Genomic DNA, 23,793 nt, shown 5'->3' on the forward strand with positions numbered 1-23,793 from the left:
TTCACATGTTGTAGAGACTGATCGTAACTCATATATCTTAACTAACTATATATTGTATCTCGATAATAGAATATATGTCCGATCTAAGGTTGGAAATTGTAGGGATCACTGAAGCTCATAAATACGAGGTTAAGATGGCAAGCCTGATCTCTATAATGGGATTTCCAAAAGGAGTGAGTTAACAAAAGATTCCTCAAGCAGAACACTGGTGAACTCGATATGTGTCACACAGCCGTCTGATGGATACCAAACAATTACATGATTTTCGTCCACATGTTCTAAACTATAGCAGCTGAATCACTGTGTGAAATAGGAAGATTGTTGGCGATGCTCTATATATATGGGCCTTATGATTATATCAGCGATGTCCTAATTTCACGATAAACGATGTATTCTTGAGAGAAGCTGAAAAGGGTTATGATGGAACTGTAATTTCAGATCCAGATTGTGGCGCGCTATCCTTAGATCGAGAAAACACCCTGCCAGTATTCACCACCACTGGCCCGGGATCGTCATTTCCAAGCCGCGCTTGTATTGGTCACAGCAACGAGGATTTCCCCCATCAACGCAGAGGTTCATCAGGCAGAGCTACGTTGCATCTGGAGAGGCGCGGGGCGTCCCTTAGCAACCAGGGTTCCCTCTCACTCATCATCGAGGAAAGGAGCTGCCTGAACCTGAGGCCGAGGCACGTCCCACCGGCGAAAGCGGCTTCACCTGGAGATCAGCGCGGACCACAGAGCCCTCTTCACATCCTAAGGTAACCCGTAACCGGAGTTTGCATGGGGGGTGATTATGATCACACGCGCTACCGGCGGGCCTGCCTTCTCTTTACAGGTCGCCCTGTTGCTACTTGCGTGTCAGTGGTGTAACGAAACTTGAGGGGGCCCCCCTGCAAAGTACCTGGAGGCGGCCCCTCTGACCACACTCAGGAGCTTGGGGAGCGCCGCATTGTGGGGGCTGCAGAGGGCCTTTGTTACACCACTGGGGGAGATTCATATTCAAGACTTCTGGGCTTTAGCCCAATAGCTGCCTTCGCTTTCCAGTTTATAATTCAGTTCATATCTGGTTGGCAACCCTCGCAGTTGCTCATTGTCGCCCTCTCTATTTCTTGGGTCACCGTTAGCACCTCTCCTGCCATGCCCCTTTATAGTGCTGCTTCTTGCCTACTTTATTTGGTTGGTCTTACAAGTGTGTTTGCAGCAGTGAGCCGGGTCCTTCAGTCAGGTTCCTGGCACGCCCCGGGTCACTGTTGTACCACTCACTGCTGAAACCAGTACGGCTTGTTTCATAAGGAATCTATTACTTGTTATATGCCCAGTATTATCTGTACAGCACATGCCCACAGTCCTACAGCCAGTCAGCTTTCCTCCCCTTGTAACACCAAGACAGGGGATGCTGTCTCTTGAAACAAAGCTGTGCAAAGGAGGTGGGCTCCAGTTCGCCATTGCTCTTCTGCTCCCATTCCCTGGTTCTCTAAAGACAGAGGGATTCTCTTTCTCACCTGATTTCTGGGCCTGTTGGCACTTTCCATCCTGTGCACCTTTTGGCACTTTCCATCCTGTGCATTAGTTCCGAGATTGAGGGATGGCACGGGCTTTCAGTGGATTCATGAGTCCGAAACTTGACAGCAATTCATGTTAGAATTATTGCCATCACCCTATTGGTTGTTGCGGCTGACTCCCTAAATGCAGCGGCTATGCCCAGTTGTGGGTACCACGTTCAATTGTCATAGGAACCAAGCTACACCTCTCTAATTAGACCTAAGTACGTTCTGCTGACCTCATCTCTAGTTACACATTAGTTGCCCCAACTAATCCATTGCAGTGTAATAAGAAGGTGTTTTACAGTTGTGATATATGGGAAAATGCTACTTGGGTGATTCTGTGACTGGATGCAACTTCATAATTTTCTTTAGCACACAATGCTAGTTATCTTGATCTAAACCACACCCCTACTCGGATAGGCCACACCCCTTTAGGATAATTGCCACACCCCTTTTAGAGCACGCCCAGTTTTTTTTCCCCACTTAAAGCCCTAGACATAGGTGATTACTGGTTGACATGTTTAAATCTGTTCCCTCAAGCAAGCACACTGATTTAAAAATAAATAGGTTTTGTCATTTCCAAGATAGAGTTGCTCCGTCACACTTTCTAAGCTACGCGCTAGATGACATCTTTATATTATGAAACGCGAGCCACCTGTTTTAGGTTGGAAGCGTTTTTCACTGATCTGTTTTTGAGCTGCGTTCTCTTCCTGCCCTTTCGGACTGGTTTGGCCTACTACAGCGGTGATTAAGTATTCCCTAATGCCGACTTGTGGATTGCGGCTGTGACCCAAGTCCACTTTTACCAGCCCCACTTGGATAACTTCAAAACGTAAGTTTTTGCATATTGTTTTCAGGGCACTTTTTACATTGTCTGTAAATTATTTATACGTGTTTCCTCCTTTGGGCTGTTTTTTCCCCCCATCATTCAGCGTTTTGGTACATTGAGAAGTACCTTTGCTGACACGACCTCAGAATGTCTCTCATGTAAGTTGACTCTGTGAGCTTTCCTCACGGCTTCCTCTCTGGCACAGTGAACTCTTTAACCTGCGCTCTTTTGTAGTTTGATTGGGTCATTCTACAGAACTGGGTTTAAGCTGCCAGTTAAACACTCAGGCAGTACCCATCACATGTAAGTTTTTTTCAGCTATCCGCAGTGGCAATCTTCACGACTCACGCGTGAGTTCATATATTAATAATTAATGACACGTTTTGACATTACATACAGAGCCAAAATTTGTGCTGCAACATAAGGAAGATCCAATCCCAATTAAGTTTAGTGAGATCTCAGAAATGGTAAGCGCTGTGTTGGCCCACTTTCTGTATGTTATAATATGCACCAGTAAGATTAAGCGTGCACTAAAAAGCTCACGAAACATCCAGACACTTATTGCTAGTTTGTGCCTGCTCTATACATCTTCGTGTGTTTGGAAGATAAGTGTGCCAATTTATGATCCTGTTTCTTTTTCTGAAAAACCTCACTTTCTAATAAATGCATTTCCCCTTCTTTTTTCTTGAATTTTCTTGCTATGGCAAGTACAACAAATAATTTTTTACTAAATTGAGTATTTCCACCCCAGCATGAGGTGGGGGAATAAGACAGCAATTGCTCTAAAGAAAATAGGCAGGCAGGGCCACCATTACAATTACGTAACACACCAGATAGTCCAATCTACACCATAGAATTCCACATCATGCCACACAATTCAACAGCACACCACATAATTAAACAACACTACACACCACTCCACAACACAAAATCCAATTCAACATAATCACACTTCATGACACAATCATAATCCACGTAACTCCAGTACACTCACTGCCACATAATTACTATCCATATAATTCCACTGCACACCATGCCACATCATTTTCACACGAATACACTACACACCCCACAATTACACAACCCTTCCAATTCAACCCACATAAATCCACTCCAAACAATTTACATCCAAACCACTCCAAACAAAACCACATAGAGAAAAGACATTGTCATTTACAATGCCAATAGCTCTACATCTGTCAAATGCAAGACCTATTGTATTGCATATACTTGTTCTGTTTAGGACTGGGACAGCCCAACCCATTGCATTGGACACACTTTCAAGGCATTGGGAATTTATATTAAACTCTCAATGGCATGAGGTCGGACATGTTAACATTCTGAAGCTCACTATATGTTGTAACAGAGTGGTAACAAAGCACTGGCACACCATTGCACAGTCAGTCCAGACTTAAACAAGCATTGACAAAGAAAATAGGTCTAGCCTTTGAGACCTACAGACTTTGTCAATGGTTTTTAGCCATTCTTCTCAGAAAAAAAAACATTTACACTGCCAGCCATATACATTTGTAAGTGCTTTTAGCACACAACAAAACCATGGTTGAAAGCATTTTTTTGAAGCAAGGGCGGGGGCAAGCAACACGGAGGGTTCTGGACAAAACTGAGGGAGTGGGTGGGCACATGGAGGGCATGGATGAGGGAATGCAACACATTGGGTGGGGAGAAGAAGCAGCAGGTGGCAGAGAAGAAGGGAGTGGGCCGGGAAGCAATATGGAATGAAGGGGGACAGAAGCAACACGTAGGAAGGGGGTGGAGAGGAGAAGCAACAGGGGAAAGCGCAACATGAAGCAGGCGGGGAAAAGCACAGGGTGACAGAGAGCAACACAGAGTACACAGGAGAGAAGTACAATAAGCATTAGCGTAGCCAATAGGTCTTACCTTTGGGACCTTATAAGTGTATAGTTATCCAGTACAATATCCTTGGTGCAACAACATTAACTGTTACATGGCTAAACACTTATAAGGTCCCAAAGGCGAGACCAATTGGCTATGCCAATGCTTGTTTTATATGGTAGGGCGCTCTGCTGGAATGAACTCACCTCTTTCCAAGGCACCTTACCAAAGTAGGCCTCGATGACTGCTCTTTGTTTGAGGTGGGAAGATACGGGCTCTGCTGGATATATGCGAACTGTGGCCCTCCTCTCAGCCCTGTGTAACACATAACAGTGGTGGATCGTAGTAGACATGGTGCTCAGTGATTTTTCATTTTTTTTTGTTCCAGTTTTACATAGCGCCAACTTGACCCGAAGGTATTGGAGCGCTTTAAACAAGCACCAGTTACGTTACACAAGGACACATTCATTTTTGGTAGGCATGGGGAGATTAAGTGATGTGCTAAGAATCACAGGATATTGAGCCGAGACTCAAACCTTGTTCCCCAAGCTCCAAAGTGGACAGCTCTGGCTGTTACTCCATATCCTCTCCAGAAAACATAAACACAAGCAAAAGAACTGTGACTAATAACAGGTGTAGGGGTCATCTGCAGCTTCCTCTTCACTCTGCTCTACCTCACGTCCCTTTCATGGCGCCGCGTCCCAGCCTGTGGGTGTCCTGTGGGTGTGCGGCTGACACACCTGCTGCCTCGTCCTGGTGTAGATGTCACGTTCCTCAGTCTTGAATGAGGCTATCGACGGTCTAGAGCCACCTGAACCTGATACTAGAGAGAAGGGTGGACTCGCAAACAAAACTCACATGGCTGTTTGCACTGAGGTGATGGGCAGGTGGGGTCGTTACTAACATTGAGGAAAACTTGTGCTTGCTATGAAGAGCCTCAGCTAACCACACAGCAGGACGTCACATTTGGGCAGCTTGTGCCCCATCCGTGCTGAGTTTTCACTGCACGTATCAAGCCAAGTTCTTAAGGCAATGGAGGAAACCTCCCGAAAGCATTGCATAACACCTCATGAGAAGATCGCCATCTAGAGGTTTGAGGAGGAATTTCTTCCACAGTGATGCGAACGGTTCGCTTCTTCGAGTTACTAACGACACGGTGGTGACACCCGAGTACTCCAGTCCAGAGCGCCCAGTTAAAAGGACAGTGGACGCATCACCCGGTAGACGTATGCCATGCTCCAGAGAATCCCTCCTGGAGATCTCTTGGGGCTGTGGGAGGAAACAGTGCAGATGGGCCTGTGCAGCTGAGCTCCCTGTGATGGGAACTGTGCTCTGATACTGCCCATAATAATGTGACATCACTAGCAGCGACTTCTACAGGGGAAGCCCAGCCAAGAGACAGTTCTTTCTGAGTCACTGTGAGGGCATCATGCTAAAAGCATTCTCCCTGCTTGGACTCATCTACCTGAAGTTCCATGTCGCCAATGTATGAAAAAGGCTGAAAAAGTTGCCAAAGACAAAGTTGGCATTCCATCCATTGCCTGAGCAGAATGGAGCAGCTGGATGCTTATCGAGCTTGTGACGCTTGGCACACCATGTGACGTCAGACAAAGTGTGCGGAGGTTGATAGGCATATTACAGATTGGCAATGTGGAAGACGTGGCCGTGACGGCGCGAAATAAACAAGTGGGAGGGGTGGGGGAGTGCGGCCGAGAGCAGGGACTGGGGCAGGTATATTGGCAATCTAGAAGGCGTGTCCCTGACTGCGGCAGGCGAGTTCAGCGACGCGCAGCGTTTACCTTGGTAACAGATGGCGCCGCCGCTCGCTGCCGCAAGGGAAATGCCAAACGTGCCTGAGTGGCAATTGAAACCAATGCAAAACATACACTCATTTAAGCAAAAGTCCTGAGCGATTGCTAAAGGTCCCCTCCTAAGCAGCGCTTGCGTGCTGCGTAGGCGAGACCTAAAAATGAGATAGCTGGACATGCAATCTTGTAGAGTACGTAACCAAAGGGAAAGCAGTAGTGCTTGAAAAGCGCATAACAAGATCATAGAAGCCAGCCAATCAAAAGAGCTGCCAAAAAGGCATTGGAGGGGAAATCACAAGAATGACAATATACGAATAGGAAGCAGGCAAAAGAGTGTGAGAGGCAAGTCAATCAATGATGAGCAATGGGGGGACTCCAAGTCCTTCTGTGTTCTTGGTGAACACCAGCAACTCCCTCTTTGTGGCCAATGTGACAGGTATTAAAACTGAGGGAAATATAAGCCTGTTGCCTCCACGGATCACTGATTTTCTAATTGCAGTTTTAGGGACATGGTCTCATCAGTCACCCTAGCAGCACCAGCAGAATTGCTCCCACCTTGGTGTCGCGGTTGTTGTTCAACCAGGAAAATCTTAAGACATTTGTACTATCTTGCTTTTCTTTGCCAATGTCTTTTGCCATGCTGTATAGCATTGTGGCTACTCTGCAGCATTGCTAAAAAAAAGACACAACGTGGCACGTTCAACACACATGCACATCCCAACAAAATGTCACTTTTATTTTTACAGATCCAAGATGGATAAGTAAATTAAAAAAATAGCATGAAAGCACACTTTTAAAACGTAGTTCCAAAGAACTTTAACCCCTTCCATGCTCATGACGGAACGGTTTCGTCATGAGCGTCGGTCGAGGTGTGCTCATGACGGAACCGTTCCGTCATGAGCCAATAGGCTCATTAGAACCTTCAGCACAGCGCGAAAATTTGCGCAGCGCTGAAGGGGTTAAAAATAAAATGTAAATGATGAGTGGGTTCAGGAGGGGTGGGGTGGATGAGTGAAGCAAAATGGCAGGCAGGGAAGAAGAAACACAGCAGAAGGGGAGAAGCAACACGATGGATGGGGGAGAACACAGGAGAAAGAGCAATGTGGAGTGCCGGAAAGAAGCATGAAAGAGAGCAACATCAGTGTGGGTGAGGGGAGAGAAGCACGTAGACGAGGGAGAGAGCAGTATGGACGGAGGGAGGAAAGCACACAAGGGATACGGCTGGAAAGCACATGGACTCTCATGGAGTGCCTAAACAGAAAGAAACAAGCATTGGCATAGCTGAAAGGTCGTTGACCATTGAAGAAGGCACTTCACAATGCAGCAAGCAGAATTACCTTTGAACTCCATATCAGATGGTGCAGCATCAAGAGATTTAGTAGACAAAATGTTGCCACGTGATGCATTACCCATTGAATTCTCAGTATCACCCATTGAACTCTCAGAAGCAGACAATGTAACGCCAGCTGCAAAAGAAGGACATTGTCAGCAAGAATCTGAACATAAATCAAATTTAGAAAAGTCAAGGTCATTTTGAACACTCTCTCTAACGTCTGACATATCTGAAAAGGCTTCTGTATTAAGCAAACATTAATCAACTTTAGGCAGTCTATTCCGACTCCATCAAGTGTTATTGGTGAGCTTTGCAGAAGAGTTCCCTACTCTAATAACCTTATATACTCTTCAAAATGGTGGCTCTCCTTTATTAACAAGAAAAAGTAATTTGATCTTAACAAAGACCCACAGTTAACATAACTTTGCTTGTCTTGAAATCGTTCACATTTCCATTACAGTTTTTGACACATTGTCCTAAGCCTTGTCATAATTTCTTAAAGTTCAATAATGGGCAAATCTTTATTTATCTAAGCAGGATTGAGATCAGTGCAAAGTGCCCTCCCTTCCAATGTTGCAAAAGGAAAAAACCCCGTAACAGAATTGGAGCAGTTACGGTATGGAAAAACACTCAGATTTAGATAGGGTCTGAGGCAATTTTTAAAGACCTAACATGGATAAGTTACCCCAATACATAACACTTATACAACAAAGATATCCAAGGGTCTGAAATTAGCAGTTTGAACACTAAGAAGTATAGAACAAAAAATACATATGCGCCAACTTCCTTGACTAAGGCCGCTAAAATAGAAAGTCCTATTCAAGAAGACGGATTCCCAACACTCACCAATGGTGACATGCTTCATCATCTGGGTCTCCTCTTGGTGTCACGCTAGTGGCACTAAGCGCTACAACCCTTTCAGAGGGAAAGGGGAGCCCGAGGATGTTTTTTTAAGAGTTGTCAGTGAGAAACTAAACTCCTAACTGAACTACCAGATGTGAGCGATTGAATTATGTGGGAAAAAAATGTGTGGGGAAAAAATGCAGTGCACTATGATATGGTGATACGTGAATTAAAATTGACCTATGAGAGAACCAACCTTTATCAATATCTCTCACAGCCCAAACTAAAAACAGTGCAAAGGACAGTCTATACCAAATAACTGTCTGCTATTTGAAAAAAGGTCAACATGTTTCAGCATATAAGGAAAACTTTTCTTCCAATGCCTTCTTCAGGACCCCTACTATATTGCTACTGCAAATGTGCCAAAAATAATAATGTAACGAATTGTGATAAATACAAGTACGCACAAAACGGTTGGAACAGATACAACAAATCACCTGTAATCAGGAATGTACAACCCTTCTTCTGCAAATCCCGTAATGCTGACGGCATCCGAAATGCATCAGGAGAATACCTCACCTCACCTGGCTGCGGCTCAGGGAAAAAGGAGGCACTGCTGTCAGTACCCACAATGAGAAATAAATGAGAACAAAAGCATAGATCTACATTGAGAAAAATCATCCTAGGGACCCAATAAGTCCAAGGCCAATTTCTCCCAATGCGTTTCGGGAAATCCCATATGACCATATTTAACCTTATTGATATTAACATACTTGTCAGAATTCATAGGCATAGGACATTGTTCAACAAATCCCACTATTTACGCATTCATATATGGCCACCAAAATATTTTTCTAACTCGCATCTTAGTGAGAATCTCACCTAAATGTCCTGAAAGACTCAACTTAACAGTAGTTTTGTGAATATTCTTGGAAGGAATAATGCAGTCCTCTTGCAAATAATGCCAACAGAAACAGACAGAACATCTCTAACTTTCAAAAATACCAAGAAAAAGTAACTTTTCCCGAGGCCAACCCTTTCTGGGGAAATCTAGGACCATGCGCAAATCATCATCAGCTTTGCAACCCTCCAGCCAACTCTCAATAGAAAACTCATCCGCACACAAAGTCAAGACGTAATTCACTACACATTCTTCAATTAATTCAGACTTGACCTTGACATCACCAACAGGACGTCTCAATAAAGAACCAGCTACAGCATTACAAGATCCTGGAATATAATTGCAACAAAAAAAACCTCATACTTTTTAGACAAAATCATTACCAAGCGAACAGAGGCTTTGACCGTGTTGTTGCTGTTAGGTAACGTAAACAACTCTTTATGATAAGGCTTGATAATGAAAGCCTTTAATTCAGATATGTCTTAAAATGCTCAACCACCCTAGCACAGGCAGTCGCCTCACTTTCAATAGTCGAATATCTAGATTCAGCAAAGGAAAGCTGTCTTGAGGCGAAAGCCACCGTTTTTTTCACCATGTGGACCTTCTGATTCAACATGGCTCTTAGCCCTTAAGCACTGGCATCAACATATAATACGCAGTGCATCTTATGATTCAAATGAAACAATGGATCAGCATTGACAATATAATGTTTAAGGGTTTCAAAATCTGATGGATGTTCCTGTAACTAAGTGAATTTGTTGCATTCTTTGAGAAGTTGCCTAAGAAGTAAAGCTATTTGGGAAAATCCATTGACAAATCTGGAATAAAACTCACACAACTAAAGATACGATCTCAAATGGTCTTTATCAGCTGGGGTATGCAATGATTCCATAGCCCGAAGCAAAGTTTATTTTGAAACAATACCCTTTCCAGAAATGGCATGTCCAAGGTACTCAACCTCTTGAGTAAGAAACATACACTTTTCCATTTGTAACATCATTCTCTTGTCATGTAAAATGTAATATTTTGGAAGGCCTATGATTATGTAAATCAACAGCATCAGTTATATATTAATATGTTGTCCTGAAATGCCAGAACAGCCTCAGTACTCTCAAACAAGGAAAACATACGACGTAGCTGATGCTATCTAAAATCCCCTTCAAGCATGATAAATCTTGTGAGATCTCCACAATTTTCTTCCAATTCTAGTTGATGATATACATATTTTAAATCAAGTGACATAAAAAACCTTGCTCCTTCTAGTTGTGCTAACAATTCATGTATTTTTGGAAGGGAATGACAATGTACTGCAATTTGTTTATTTAAGGATTGTAAATATGCACACAATTTGAAAGCACCAGACCTTTCCTTAACCGAATTTATGTGGGAATCCTATTCAGAAGTGTCAACCGCTTTCATAGCACCTTCTTCCTTCAGCTGTTTCAAAAGCAAAGTAAGATCCTTCCTGGCACTTAAAGGCACATCCCTCAGTTTATGCTTAACAGGAGATGCATCAGCTTTGGGTTCAACTGTATGAGAAAATCTCTCAACAACACCCAATTCTTTGTGAAACACATTTTTATACTGCAAAATAATTCCCTCAATACCTTATTGTATGGTCATACAATGAACAGGAAAATCAGCAGCAGGATCCAAAACAGGTTGTAGGTTGCCAACCAAGGACATGTTGACCATTTTAGCAATGTAAATCTTGCCTAAAATAGTGCAAGAAGAAAGTGAAACAGGCGCCACAAAATAACCAAGGATATTAATAGTAGCTTTCCCATAGCAATAAGCCTTGATAGCATTAATTTCTAAGATTATATCTTTCCATTATTTCTTAAAAAACACATAAGAAAGTAATTGAAATGGTGAACCAGAGTCAATTAACATCATGTTTTTGATTCCATCAACCGTAACTTCGCAATTGGGTGGTTCACAAGGATCCGGATCAATAATAGATAAGAGTTTCTCATGGCCTTTTCCTAAAGACATTAAACTTTCTTTCTCATCCACTTCACTTTGCTTCTCTTTCCTACACTCCTGAATAGTATTGATGTTTCATTGAGACATGCACATATTGGCAGGATGTCCTCCTTTCCCACATTTGAACCAATCCTTGGAAATACGTGGATACCCCATTTTATTAAGATGAGGTCCTGATCCGCATCTGTAACACTTTCCTTTGTTGGTAAGAGTGTGTTTTTAACTTTAGATGACTTATGTCTGGTGGTATATCAAATAGTCGCCTTTCGAATTGGCCTTCTTTTCCACATTTAACACTTTAAAAGTTCTAATAATCCCTTTGGCAACTTCAACAACCTCCGCAAGAGATGGATTTTTGTGTCTGAGAAGTTGTTGAATTTTCTTCTTACAGAAATGCATGATAACCTGGCCAAGAATGTACTGTTCTGTGATGTTACCAAAGTCACATGTAACCACTGAAATACATAATGCTGCTACATAATTTTCGAATGGTTCAGAGGACCATTGAAGCCTAGAATAGCAAATAAACCATTCCATAACAATATTGAGTTCAACAGTGAAATGTAATTTAAGCCTAGCCAGAGCTTCTATGAACTCATCTTAAACTTCAACACCGTGAAGAGGTTGCAACTCTGGTAAGTGTTTAAAGATTTCTTGTGCCTCAGAACCAATAAAATCGAGTAATAGACCCTCTTCTCTGGAAGATGTAAAAGAATTGGCATCAACAGCAGCCACCATAAAGTTGTTGAATAAAGCCAACTATTTGCTCCACTTCACGGGTTGGTCCACAAGATTCTGCAATAAAGGTGGCTGTGGAGTACAGCATTGCTGAATAATGACAAAAAACGAGCCAAAAATTAAAAAGAAAATGATACCTGATGGTTGCAGAATGATTGAAGGCTGTGAATTGGGAGCCGCTGTTGTGGGGATACGAAGCAATATCAGCATGAACACAGGAGATAGAAACTTAAGTACAAATGGTGGCATGTACGGTGCGCAAGCGCCGGGAGGTTCAAGTCACTTAAAGAGTAGCAAAGTTGTATCAGTTTTTAAAATGAATGTGAAATCCTCTTCTTTTTTTATTTTTTCCACAAAAAATCGCTTTCTGTAGTGATGAAAACAGCTAGGGGAAACTGGGTTCCTCTTTGCCAAAATGAAGAAGGCACTTCATGTTGCAGGAAGCTGAAAAGCAACTTTATTCATAAATAATGTTCCCAGCAGTGGAGAGTGAACTGCACCATCCGAGGAGGAAATGACCAAACGAACAGTGGTCAGAAGGAACAACAATTCTAGCTTGCAGCCTGCACAAGAATGCGCGAGGCTGAGCAGGTAACTTAACAGCATGCATGTAAAAATCTAAAGTTAACGCAAAATACCATAAAACTGCAAATCACAACAACCGGGTCATAGTACTTTTTTTACTTTACTTTCAACTATGCGGCTCAGCAGCTGTGCTGGTGTACAACACTGCTGTATAATATGGCAAAAAAACACATATGCAAGACCTATTGGTTTAGCCAATGCGTGTTAAGGAATGCAAGTGCTGTGTTCAGACCCTGGAGTTCAAAAGGAACTGGATGCACCATTAAACAAGCATTTACAATGCAATGGTTTTGCCTTTGTTAAAGTTAGAGCTATTGGCATTGCTCTTGACATTATTTTTATTTATGTTTTTTTTTAACATAAATAAATGGCATTACAATGCCACTAGCTTTATCTCGCAAATGACACACACAAACACCCACAGAGAGCCTCCCCAAACACACACAGAGCCCCCCCACACACACACCCACACAGAGCCCCCCACACACACAGCCACACAGAGCCCCCCACACACACAGCCACACACAGCCCCCCCACACACAGCCACACAAAGCCCCCCACACACACAGCCACACAAAGCCCCCCCAAGTATAAGGTACTTAAAATGAGTAATTTTGTCAAAATGACACGTCATGTGTAATATTATAATGTGTTATTACGCATGCTCCGTGTGTGCGCCTGGTATTGTTTGGCATTAAGATGTGATACAAAGTGACCAAAATGGTGCTGGGGCTACTGGACCAAAATGCATTACATTCACCTTGCTACCAGAACCCACGATCTGGACGGAGTTCGAGCATCTAAAAGTGATTTAAGACATAACACATCGAAAACATGCCACTTCATACACAGTAAACTTGACGAGCTATAGCAACGGATGTACCATGTTACAACGCATACTATTACAACTACCTACCGTTACAACGCGACCATTACAACGCATACCATTACAACGCATAGCGCTTTGGGGTGCTGGATAGTGGTAAGTATAATTTACTATTCTAACTCCAGTCCCCGTGGACCCTAGGGAAGGTGTTGGATAGTAAATTATACTTATTCCCTATCCTAGAGCGCCCCCCAGCGCAATGCGTTGTAATGGTATGCGTTGTAAAAGTCGCGTTGTAACGGTAGTGCGTTGTAACAAATGCGTTGTAACAGGTGTATACCATAGCAACACGTTTTTCAATACAACGGGGATGGACACCAGTACATGGCTGGGGCTTTAAGAAGACGTCACCGTCCAACGCGTTACTAAGGCGGAAGTAAATGCAGCGCTCCTTTTCAATGGCCTCACACGCCCATCACGATTGCTAGTCGGCTTGCTACAATGAGTCATTACTATCGGAAACCGCATCCGACTTTAATCTTACGTTTTACAGTATTTTTACACGTACCCTCCAAACAATGCTTCCGGATAAATTGGTGCAATATTTTTTTTATTTACCACCCAAGATCCCACTCCTCCTCCCGGCAGTGAGAGCGCAATGAACAACAAATTAAAGTCCGAAGAATGGTTTTCAGGAAGGGTGTATTGGCGGCGGTTATGACAGTGGCAAGAGTAATGCGGAGGAGTACGTTTAGTACAATTAGTCAATGTCGAGTGAATCACACTTTCGTAATGACCCCATGACCACAGTGCATTTCGGATAACACCATTCCTCAGGGGGGAAAAATGAGTTCAACACAGCTGCAGCCATGAAGTGTGTAACAGTCTAAATTCTTGTAACCATGCACGTTATGTAAGTGTATTAACCCGTGCGGCGGTGTGTGACGCACAAATGCGCCGCATGAAGTACGTGAAGAAGAATCATGGTGATATTTTGGCTGGGCATGCTGCCCGCGCCACCCTTGCATGCACTAATTTACTAGTTGTTTACTCAGTCATTAAATGTCACATACCTCGTGACTACGAGAACTGACGTAAGCCTAAGCAGGAGGCTTCCAGGTCTATCGGACTGCTCCAGTCCCCCTATCATGAAAATGACTTAAAATGATCCTCCGCAATGCGATAAACTCATAAAATTATAGCAGTAAAGTGACCGGGTATCTTACCTCAGTCATGTGTTGCAAGTGAGCAATTGAGAGTCTATCTGGCACAATCTGGATGGATAACAAAAGTGACAAAAACAAAAATGTACTACCGCCGCTGGCCCGAAAACCGGAAGTTTGGGAGCGTGAAGCCGGTCGTGGGGCGGTGTTTCCGCCTTCTGCATGAGGCCCGCGCCCACGGAGTTCCTGGCAGAGAGCAGCAGTGGTGACGCGGGGCTCCCATGAGTGAGGGAAGCCCCGCGTGTGCCAGGTGATGCGGCGGAGATGACACCAGGGGAGTCCTGAGCGTGACTGAGCCTGTAGCCTGGTGAGTGGGGCTTGGTTGTAGGGGGGTGTGTGTGTGTGTGCTCTTGATTGCAGGAGGCTGACTTAGTTGTACCATGGCGGGGGGGGGTTGTGTGTGTGTGCGAGAGGGAGAGTTTGCAAGAGGCTGAGAGATTGCAGGAGGCTGACTTGCCTTAGAAGTGGGACAGGAGATGCGCATGGCGCGTGGCTGTACGTGCGCGTACACCTGCTGAAATCGCTGAGGGCTCTGCGGGCGTGCCCATCCCCTGTCCCACTCCCAGAGCAAGTCGCTAACAATAGAGCTCGCTGGAGACGGCAGCGCTTCACGCTGCTTACGCCAGCTCGACCTAAAAAAACTCCCTGAAATGTTTGTTGACCACTGACGTTAACCCCTTGCATGTTGCCACGATTCTGCGCCTGTGCGGGAAAATCGCGAGTGGACGGGTTTATGACGGCCCCCAGCCATCAGCACATGAGCACCGTAGTGCATGACGGATGTGGGCCGTCATCAGCATGCAAGAGGTTAAAGGAATTGCTACTTGCATTCTGTATTGTAGCTTTGCACAAAAAAAGTATCCAAGCAGTGGACTTAAAAATTCTACCTGAAATGCAGCTCGTATTTAAAAAAATTACCCAAAAGCTACATTGTTTATTTACACATCTCCCTGAAATGACACCTGGTGGCATAATCGCTGTCATTTCACTAATTCAGTTATGTGAAATTGCCAAAATGATGTAATTACACTAGGATAATTAAAGTTTCACCCAGACCGGTCAGTGCGAGAGCCACCAGTCATTTCAAATTGCCCTGCAGGTCTGGGAGGTCGGGTCTCAAGCTCCATTAACCATGCTGTTAAACAATCTCAAAACCAAAACCCATGGTGATGGGCTCCCAGAATAATGATCATCAAAGCAGTTTTAATGGCAGAGCGCAAACCTCTCTGAATGGCTTCTGTCCAGAAATATCATACGGCAATAAAGTAGATGTGTGAGAAATGGACTATCAACGCCGACTGAAGAGATTAGAACTTCCCACACCGAGCAGGTGTCTGGTGAAAGGCCTCATCATGTTCAAGTCTACACACCAACGGCATCCTTTCAGTCGATGGTTACTAGAAACTAATAAAGACTAAATGTAAATGGCAAGACATGAATGTATATTCAGGCTTCAGCCAACAGATTAGCTCCTATTTTAGGAGGAGACTTGCACACAAACATAGGTAAACTTGAGTCACTTGTAGTAAAATCGAACACGTGTGGCCAGAGCCAGTCCTAGTAAAGCATAGGATGCAGGTAACAATTGCTGAGTGGGTCTGGCCCCTACTTGCACATGCATATCTATCCTCTGCCAAACTAAAAAGGTTAATTAGAGCCTTCGGGTAGGGGTAGGGGGTGGGGGGGGGGGGGGGGGGGGGAAGGCCTCGTGGATGTTTGCAGTCATTCGTGGATTAAACTGGCATGAAACCTTTTCCGGATATCTTAAATCCCAATACATTATGTAAGTAATTAACTGCCATATTGTTAACTGCCATATTGTAAACCCCCTCCCCCCACCGGAGTCCTTATGGCACGTTGGTGTGTGCATATACCAATAATAAAGGCAAAGACACTTGGGAAATATTTGGGAGTCCGGTACACAAGCCGATCGGGTTAAACGGACATGAACTTCCATTGTATAGCATATGTTACAGCGTGCTCGGGCAGGTTGTTCCTCACTTCACATTGCTTTGCTAAATAAAAGGCTTGCACATTTAGCTGGACAGGCACTTGTTTCATTTTAAGGGGTTATACTAAAAAAGGTTTCAACAGGCAAGCCACGTGGGCAAATAACCTAATGTTAAAGGGTTGTGCACCCGCTAATTTAACTTCTGAAACAGGACGGATAAAGGAGCTGCATCAGATCTCCCGAGCGGCAGGATCCCCTCTGTACCCGGGAAGGTTAGCGCTTCCCACGCAGGCAATGTTTTAAGAAGCCCTGGAGGAGCCTCTAAGAGGAGGGGGCGGGGGGGGGGGGGGGGGGGCAGACCTCGAGGCTCATATCCCTCTATGGAGAGAGGGTCAGTGAAGTGCAATGGTTCCTCATGAATACTTGCCGTGCATAAAAATAGACAAATCCATCTGCTAGAGGGTGGAGACCATATCAGCCAATAAGCATAGGGGGAGGTTGCCAGGTGACCGACATTTTTTTTTATCTCGGCGATTCAAGGTGATTTTACCAAGGATCCCAATTCCGTGGGCACAGAAGGGGGTTGTGGAACAATAGGGACGGGTATATTAATCCGAAACCCATTAAGGGGGCAGCATCGAGAAGCGAAAGGTATCACCGGAGATTGTGAAGCATCGCCACCCATCATTTTACGAAGGCCAATTCACACTACCTGCCAAAAATATTGACGAGTAAATATGCAGAGTTCTAATACAAAAATGACACCGGTTTCTCCACACTTTCAATTCGGGACCGAGGGTGCAATGCGCGCATTAACAAAATGTCGAGAAGCCGAGATTAGAACCCAGAACAGACACTCACCAGCGGTCCGAGCCCCACACAGACTCATTCCGTGAATAGGTGGTACAAGGCTTAACTGGCAGCACCCATGTGGCGACGGGTCTTTGAAGTCCAACCCGGTTACAAGCGGACATTGCAAACTTGACGGAACTGGCAAGATCTGTGTAGGCCTGACAAAACAGAATGTAGTGCCCATCGTCGTTCGCATGTTCACACTCTGTCCAGGTCATAACGTTGCATTCCACCTCTGTAAAGAACTATGGATAACGCCAATCTTACACCCCATCGACAGCGCTTACTACTAGCCAGAGGAAAGACAACGCAAAAATTAACCTGGATTGTCGGATCTGAAATCAAACAAGCATTCAGGCACTTCGATTAAATGAACCCAAGTCTCCAATCACTCAAATGTGACACCTTGACTGCCGCATCCCAACCCTCTAACTGTGCGAAACCTTACATTGCACGTCACGGTGTTTGCCATATGTCACCAGGGTCTCCTCGAAAAATAGAGATCTACTTTGAGACACGTCCTTTCTGTTGCGGTGAGTGTACACGCGTACTTTGAGGATTTCATCGAATACTACATTCAACCCTAAATGAATGCGAGTTTATGCAAGCCGCTCCGACGGAATGGCACCCAAATCTGTATTCTTCCACCGGCATGCTTAGGGAGAAGAGGTGGTAAATTCCCAGTGAACGCTGCACATGTCACTCACCCACCCTCCTCCTCCTCCTCCTCCTCCTCTAGGGCTATTGCTCAACCTGAAAGGGGAGTCAGAATTAGTCCTTCACGTCCCTTGCTCGCACAACCCTGTAGCGGATTTTATCCCGTCTGCACCTGGAGTCGATCCAAAGAACCCTTTTTTAAAAAAAACAATACTGGGGAGGGGGAAGTCGTTTAAAAGCTTTGTATTGGAACCTTTCAAGTCTCTACCCCATGATAAGAAAAGGCACAACAGCCACCCCTGGTTCCGGGCGGATCCCTTTAACTGAGGAAAAGAGGGGGCGCAAATCTCTCCGACACCCTCTCCGGGGCGCGTTCTGGATTATGGGCCGTGAACAGCCAGGCGACAGCTGGCTTCACAATCAGGACATTATCCGCCCCTTGTAGAGGCCCTCCACCCAGTAGCGTGAACCCTGGACAGATACTACTCACCCGGGGCAGATACTACTTCCCCTTCCAGGACAGATACTACTCACCCGGCCAGACAGCACAGACTACCGACCGCTTGTAGCTCGGGCGCGCTCATTTGCACCTCAGAAAAAAAACTGTGTTGGGGCCATTTTAGTTATTGATAAAATCAAGAACACAGAACGAAGCTGCGGCCAATCGCAGGGCGGCTCCAGCGATGACGCGGCGGCTCAAGAACCAATCCTAGCGCGGCGGCACTGAGGGGGCTCGACCGCCTCAGCCAATGGCAGGGCAGCTCCTTCGTTCTTGCTCATGACGCGGAGGCTCGAGAACAAATCCTAGCGCGGCGGCACTGAGGGGGCTCGACCGCCTTAGCCAATGGGAGGGCAGCTCCTTCGTTCTTGCTCTCCGCGGCCCCGGAGGTCCTCAAGTTATTCTCGGCCCCGGGCAGCGGCGGCAATCAGGGAGGCAGCGTTTACACCGTAGTAGGAGGCGGCAGAGCGCTCGGGGTGCCACTAGTGCCTTACCAGATTCGGGGGCGTTCCCGAGAATCGGCTTTCGGCTGACGTAGCGTGACGTAGCCAAAAGCCAAAAATTCTCAGGAACGCCCCCGAATCTGGTCCGAGATTGACGGGCAGGGCCCTCCCCCAATGGCTAGCCTCCATTTATGGAGCTAGCCAATGGGAGGAGGGGGCTGTTACCCGACTCCACACACAGAGCATAAGATTTTTCCTAGCGCATGCGTACTTCGTACGCCTGCATCGCTAGTCAAAACCTAAAAACAGCACAGCAGCACTGTACGTTTTATTCAGTGGTAAAGAAGGCATGATCATGAAAAATGTAGTGCCAAAAAGTTGACTTGCTTACTCTTTGAGCACAGCTACAGAGAGAATGTAAATATGTTTTTTTTATTTTTATGAAACATGTTACTTTTGTTAACTTATACATAAATACATGGCCTCACATTGGCATGCAATGTCATCCAAAATCAATTAGTGCTTCAACGCCTCATCAGGTGTAATAAGCAATATATATCTATACTACTATTATAAAGAGAGAACTGTGTCTTTTGAGCCAAGTAAACTCGAAAAGTACACCACCAATCCAAACACCCAAGACATATTTGAAAACCTCAGGGCAAGCAGAAGGACATAGGCTATATAAAAATAAAAAATAAACGTTGTTTAAAAAATTTAGAAATAAAAATAAAGTAGTGCCTTGCAAGTAGCGCCGGCCGCGACGTCTGCGTGATGACATCGGGAGCGCGGGGAGGAGCGGCGTTCAGGAGCAACAGGAAGAGCGGAGGACATGAGCGCGGGGAGAAGCGGCGAGTGGCGGTCAAGCGGTGAGGAGCAGCGAGAAGCGGAGGAGCAGTGGAGCAGTAAAATCAGCAGCGCTGGGAGGAGCGGCGGCTGAGGTAAGGGATGCAGCCAAGAGCCGCGGGTGCGCACCGAGGGACGGGCGGGAGCCATGAGTGCACAGAAGCCAAAATGCTGCCCCCAGCCCCCTTCTGCCCCGGGCAACGCCGGCGGGTGAGGTAGGAAGCAATACCTTGACTCTGATAAACTTCTCTACAAACAAGAGCTGGCGGCCTTTAAAGCGCAGATCAAATGCGCCAAAGCTAGGTTCTTAGAGGAGACATTACTATCTGCCTCAAATAAATCTCAGGCCTTGTTTAAAATCGTTAAAGATTTGTCACGCCCGGCCTACGCCGCAAATGCTATCCCAGCTTCTCAATCGCTGTGTGACTCGTTGGCAAAGGCCTTCGAGGACAAGATCGCTACCATCTTGAGCAAGCTGAGTACTCCGTCAGATTCCAATCTCCAGCTGCCATCTCTTGTTGCCATGCCTTTTTCTTTGAGGTGGAGGCCGGGAAAGCCCGGCTTGATAGTTTCCCCCTTCCTTCTTTGGTGGATTTCTGGGCGGACGGAGTATCCTCAGGCTCTCCCCTTGATCCACTCCCGCGCAAATTTTGGAAATTGTTCCGTGACGAGCTCTTTCCTCCTCTCCATGCGATCTGTTGCCAGTCCCTGGCCTCCGCCCGGGTCCCGGATAGCTGCAAGCTTGCAGTGGTTTCCCCGCTCCTGAAGAAGGAAACGCTGGACCCTATGTGTCCAGCAAATTATAAGCCCATCTCATTGCTCCCCTTCCCGATTAAAATCTTGGAGAAACTGGCCACAAAACATCTGTCCAACTTCCTAGAGACCAATGCTTGCCTGGACGTGGCGCAGTTTGGCTTCAGACCAGCCCATGGGACAGAGTCGGCACTGGTGACCGTTTTGGACGACCTTCGTTCGCGTGCCGACCAAGGTCGAGCAGCCTCGACATGTCGGCAGCGTTCGACGCGGTCAGCCATGCCATCTTGGTCAGGAGGCTGGAGGAGGCTGGGGTGTCGGGCTTGGCCCTGGACTAGTTGATCTCCTACCTTGATGACAGACACCAGGTGGTCGCCTTGCCACCCTTTAAATCCAACATCAAAAGGGTAGAACAGGGCGTGCCTAAGTGATCGGTCATCAGTCCCATCCTATTCAATCTTTACCTCCGCCCCTTGGTCAAGTTAATTAAATCTTTCGGCATTGCGGTCACCAACTACGCCGACGACACCCAGCTTATCTTCTCCTTTGAAGGTAAGAATGCAGTGTCACAGGAGACCTTCCACCATTGTATGATCACCACGGTGGTATGGTTGAGCAACAACTCCTTACAGTTCAACAGCTCTAAGACTGAGGTGTTGCACTGTTCGATGAACCGTATCTCCCGGCCTTTACCACAGGATTTCTGCCCCCCCTCTTTTCAGGGTACGGTAGCGGCGGCAGACTCCGTTCGGAATCTAGGGGTGATGCTCGAACCCAATCTACAACTGGATGGCTTTGTGAATAAAACTGTGTCCACCTGTATGTTGTTGCTCCGCACCTTGTGGAAGATTCTTCCCCTGCTCCCGGCCCATGCCAGACCAGAAGTAGTGCGTAGTATCATCTTAAGCAGACTTGACTACTGCAACGCACTACTTCTGGGGGCACCCATAACCTGGTTGGGCAAACTGCTGCGGGTGCAGAATTCTGCCGCCAAGCTGGCACTCTCTCGTTGGCGCTCTGATTCTACTTTGGCAGCACTTACGGTTCTTCATTGGCTGCCATTCTACCAACGTGTCGACTTTAAAGCCCTTTGCTTGGTCTTTCGGGCCCTACATGGTCAGAGGCCGATCTCCCTGCAGGAGCTGTTCTCCTGGTACACCCCTACTAGATCCCTTCGTTCTGCCTCAGCCTTCCTGGTGGTAGTTCCTAAGATCCTGAGGATGCGAATGGGTGGTCGTTCTTTCAGCTATACGGCATCAAGACTGTGGAACGCGCTGCCATTGTCTCTTAGAAGCATGGGTGACTTATCCTCTTTTAAAAAGGGACTAAAAACTCATCTTTTCCCAAGGACATTGTAATTACAGCTGCCACTATAATATCGTGCTCAGGCCATTGAGGATCACAGCGCCAGGATACCCGTGGGGTGACAGTTGCGCTCTATAAATGTGCCATACAATACAATACAATACAAGTGAAGCAGCCAAAAGCCGCGGGTGCGCACAGAGGGACGGGCGGAGGGACGGGCGGGAGCCATGAGTGCAAGCAAGCCTGAAATGCTGCCCCCAGCCCCCTTCTGCCCCAGGTAATGCTGGGGCGGGCTGCTAGTATATATATATATATATATATATATATATATATATATATATATATATATATATATATATATATATATATATATATATATATATATATATATATATATATATATATATATATATATATATATAGTACCAATGAAGCTCTCCATTACTAACAGGAGAGTACCAAATATGAAAGACAAACTGGTGCAAAACAATCCAGTAGACAGACAGAAGGGCAATTGGCTAACTCAAAGGAAATAATTTTATAAGTGCAAATCCTGTAAGGCCTGCCAACACGGCGTCAATACCACATCATACAGAACAGCCTTTAGCCAGCAAGAACAGAAGATTACAAAAGCTTTGACAAGTAAAACAAAATTTGTTGTATATGTCCTCGAATGCCCCTGTGGGCTTCGGTACATGGGAAGTACCAAGCTGCAGGGGCATAAGAGGATTTTGCAACATATCAGAGCAATAGTCAATCATGATCCTATGTACCCAGTAGCCCGCCACTTCGAAGAGTACCATAAGCCAGATCCCAAAAATTTGAGATATTACCTAATTGACAACGTACCATTTATTAACAGAAGAGGAAGTGTCAGTGAGAGAACCTTACGTAAGCTAGAAACACGCTACATCCTAGAATTTGACTCCAAAAGCCCTAGGGGCCTCTATACAACTGAAAATTTATATACATGTCTCTAATGATTACTATAATTTGTGAAAGAGAAGCCCATATACAAATCAATATAGAGCTATTTTTCTAAGTTCTTAAATAAAAGCAGCAAGAAAGCCTAAAGGTCAACAAAAGTCTAGGGTAAAGGATTTTACTCTATTTTTTAAATCACCATTTTTTAGTTATAACTAAATCACAGATAGTTTACTATACTTAAGAGAGGGAGGCACTAGCACTTTCATGTCTATTTGCACCTATTATATCATGCCAGTCAAATATTGTTTACATAGAGACCAGTAACCATTCCGTTTCCAACTATGAAGTTTACTGCAAGGCATTTAATACAATATTAGTACGGATTATCGAGCTCAATATGTACAGGAGATAAACATATATATTTTTTAACATACTATTTGATTTGATTCTATAGATGATTTTAGAATAAGGTTTTATTGGAAAGCTTTATTTATTTATATATTTATCAATTGTATGTTTTTATCTATCGACTATCCCGAGAGAGATAGGTCAAGACAATAAGGGAAAAGGTATTTAAACCGGTATTGTATGACTTCCCACCATCTCCTACAACTTTGTTAAATCCAGTACTTTATTTAAATTGCAAAATGTAATCAATTCAATTCAAAATATCTTTATTTCGGTAAAATTTTACCATAAAAGACGGTTGTAAAAAACATTTCATTTAAATGACTTATACAGCAAGTTATAAAATTCATAAAAACATCTCTAGAAAGAAATCCTTGTATGCTAAAAACAAGTCTGCACTCAAGTCTGTGTTTTAAGACATTTCCTTCTGATAGACCAGAGAGCGCCCAAGTACTTGGCCATAGCAAACACAATATGGTCCGACAGATCAGTTTTTAAGACTCTAAAGGCGGCCAGACACCTCTCGAATCCCAGATTCCTACATAGGGGAACAATCCAGTACCTTCGGATCTCTCGATAAGCTGGGCAGAAAAAAAGGATGTGGAGCTCAGTTTCATCCGAAATTCTGCACGCTGGACAGGTGCTGCTTGGATCATCACTCCATTTAGATGTGAGAGTTCTAA

At 45.0% G+C, this 23,793-nt stretch overlaps 1 protein-coding gene across 1 annotated transcript in view; it reads right to left on the reverse strand.

Annotated features, from left to right (window-relative positions):
* The window catches only part of LOC147662118 (intercellular adhesion molecule 1-like), a 352,803-nt gene that overhangs the window by 210,236 nt on the left and 118,774 nt on the right, over positions 1–23,793 (reverse strand). The window contains exon 2 of the mRNA XM_086951098.1: positions 7,372–7,500. Coding sequence (XP_086807224.1) covers positions 7,372–7,500 — 129 coding nt within the window. The remainder of the gene's footprint in view (positions 1–7,371; positions 7,501–23,793) is intronic.

The sequence above is a fragment of the Lissotriton vulgaris genome, unplaced genomic scaffold (assembly GCF_964263255.1).
Source record: "Lissotriton vulgaris unplaced genomic scaffold, aLisVul1.2 SCAFFOLD_261, whole genome shotgun sequence".
Classification (NCBI taxonomy): domain Eukaryota; kingdom Metazoa; phylum Chordata; class Amphibia; order Caudata; family Salamandridae; genus Lissotriton; species Lissotriton vulgaris.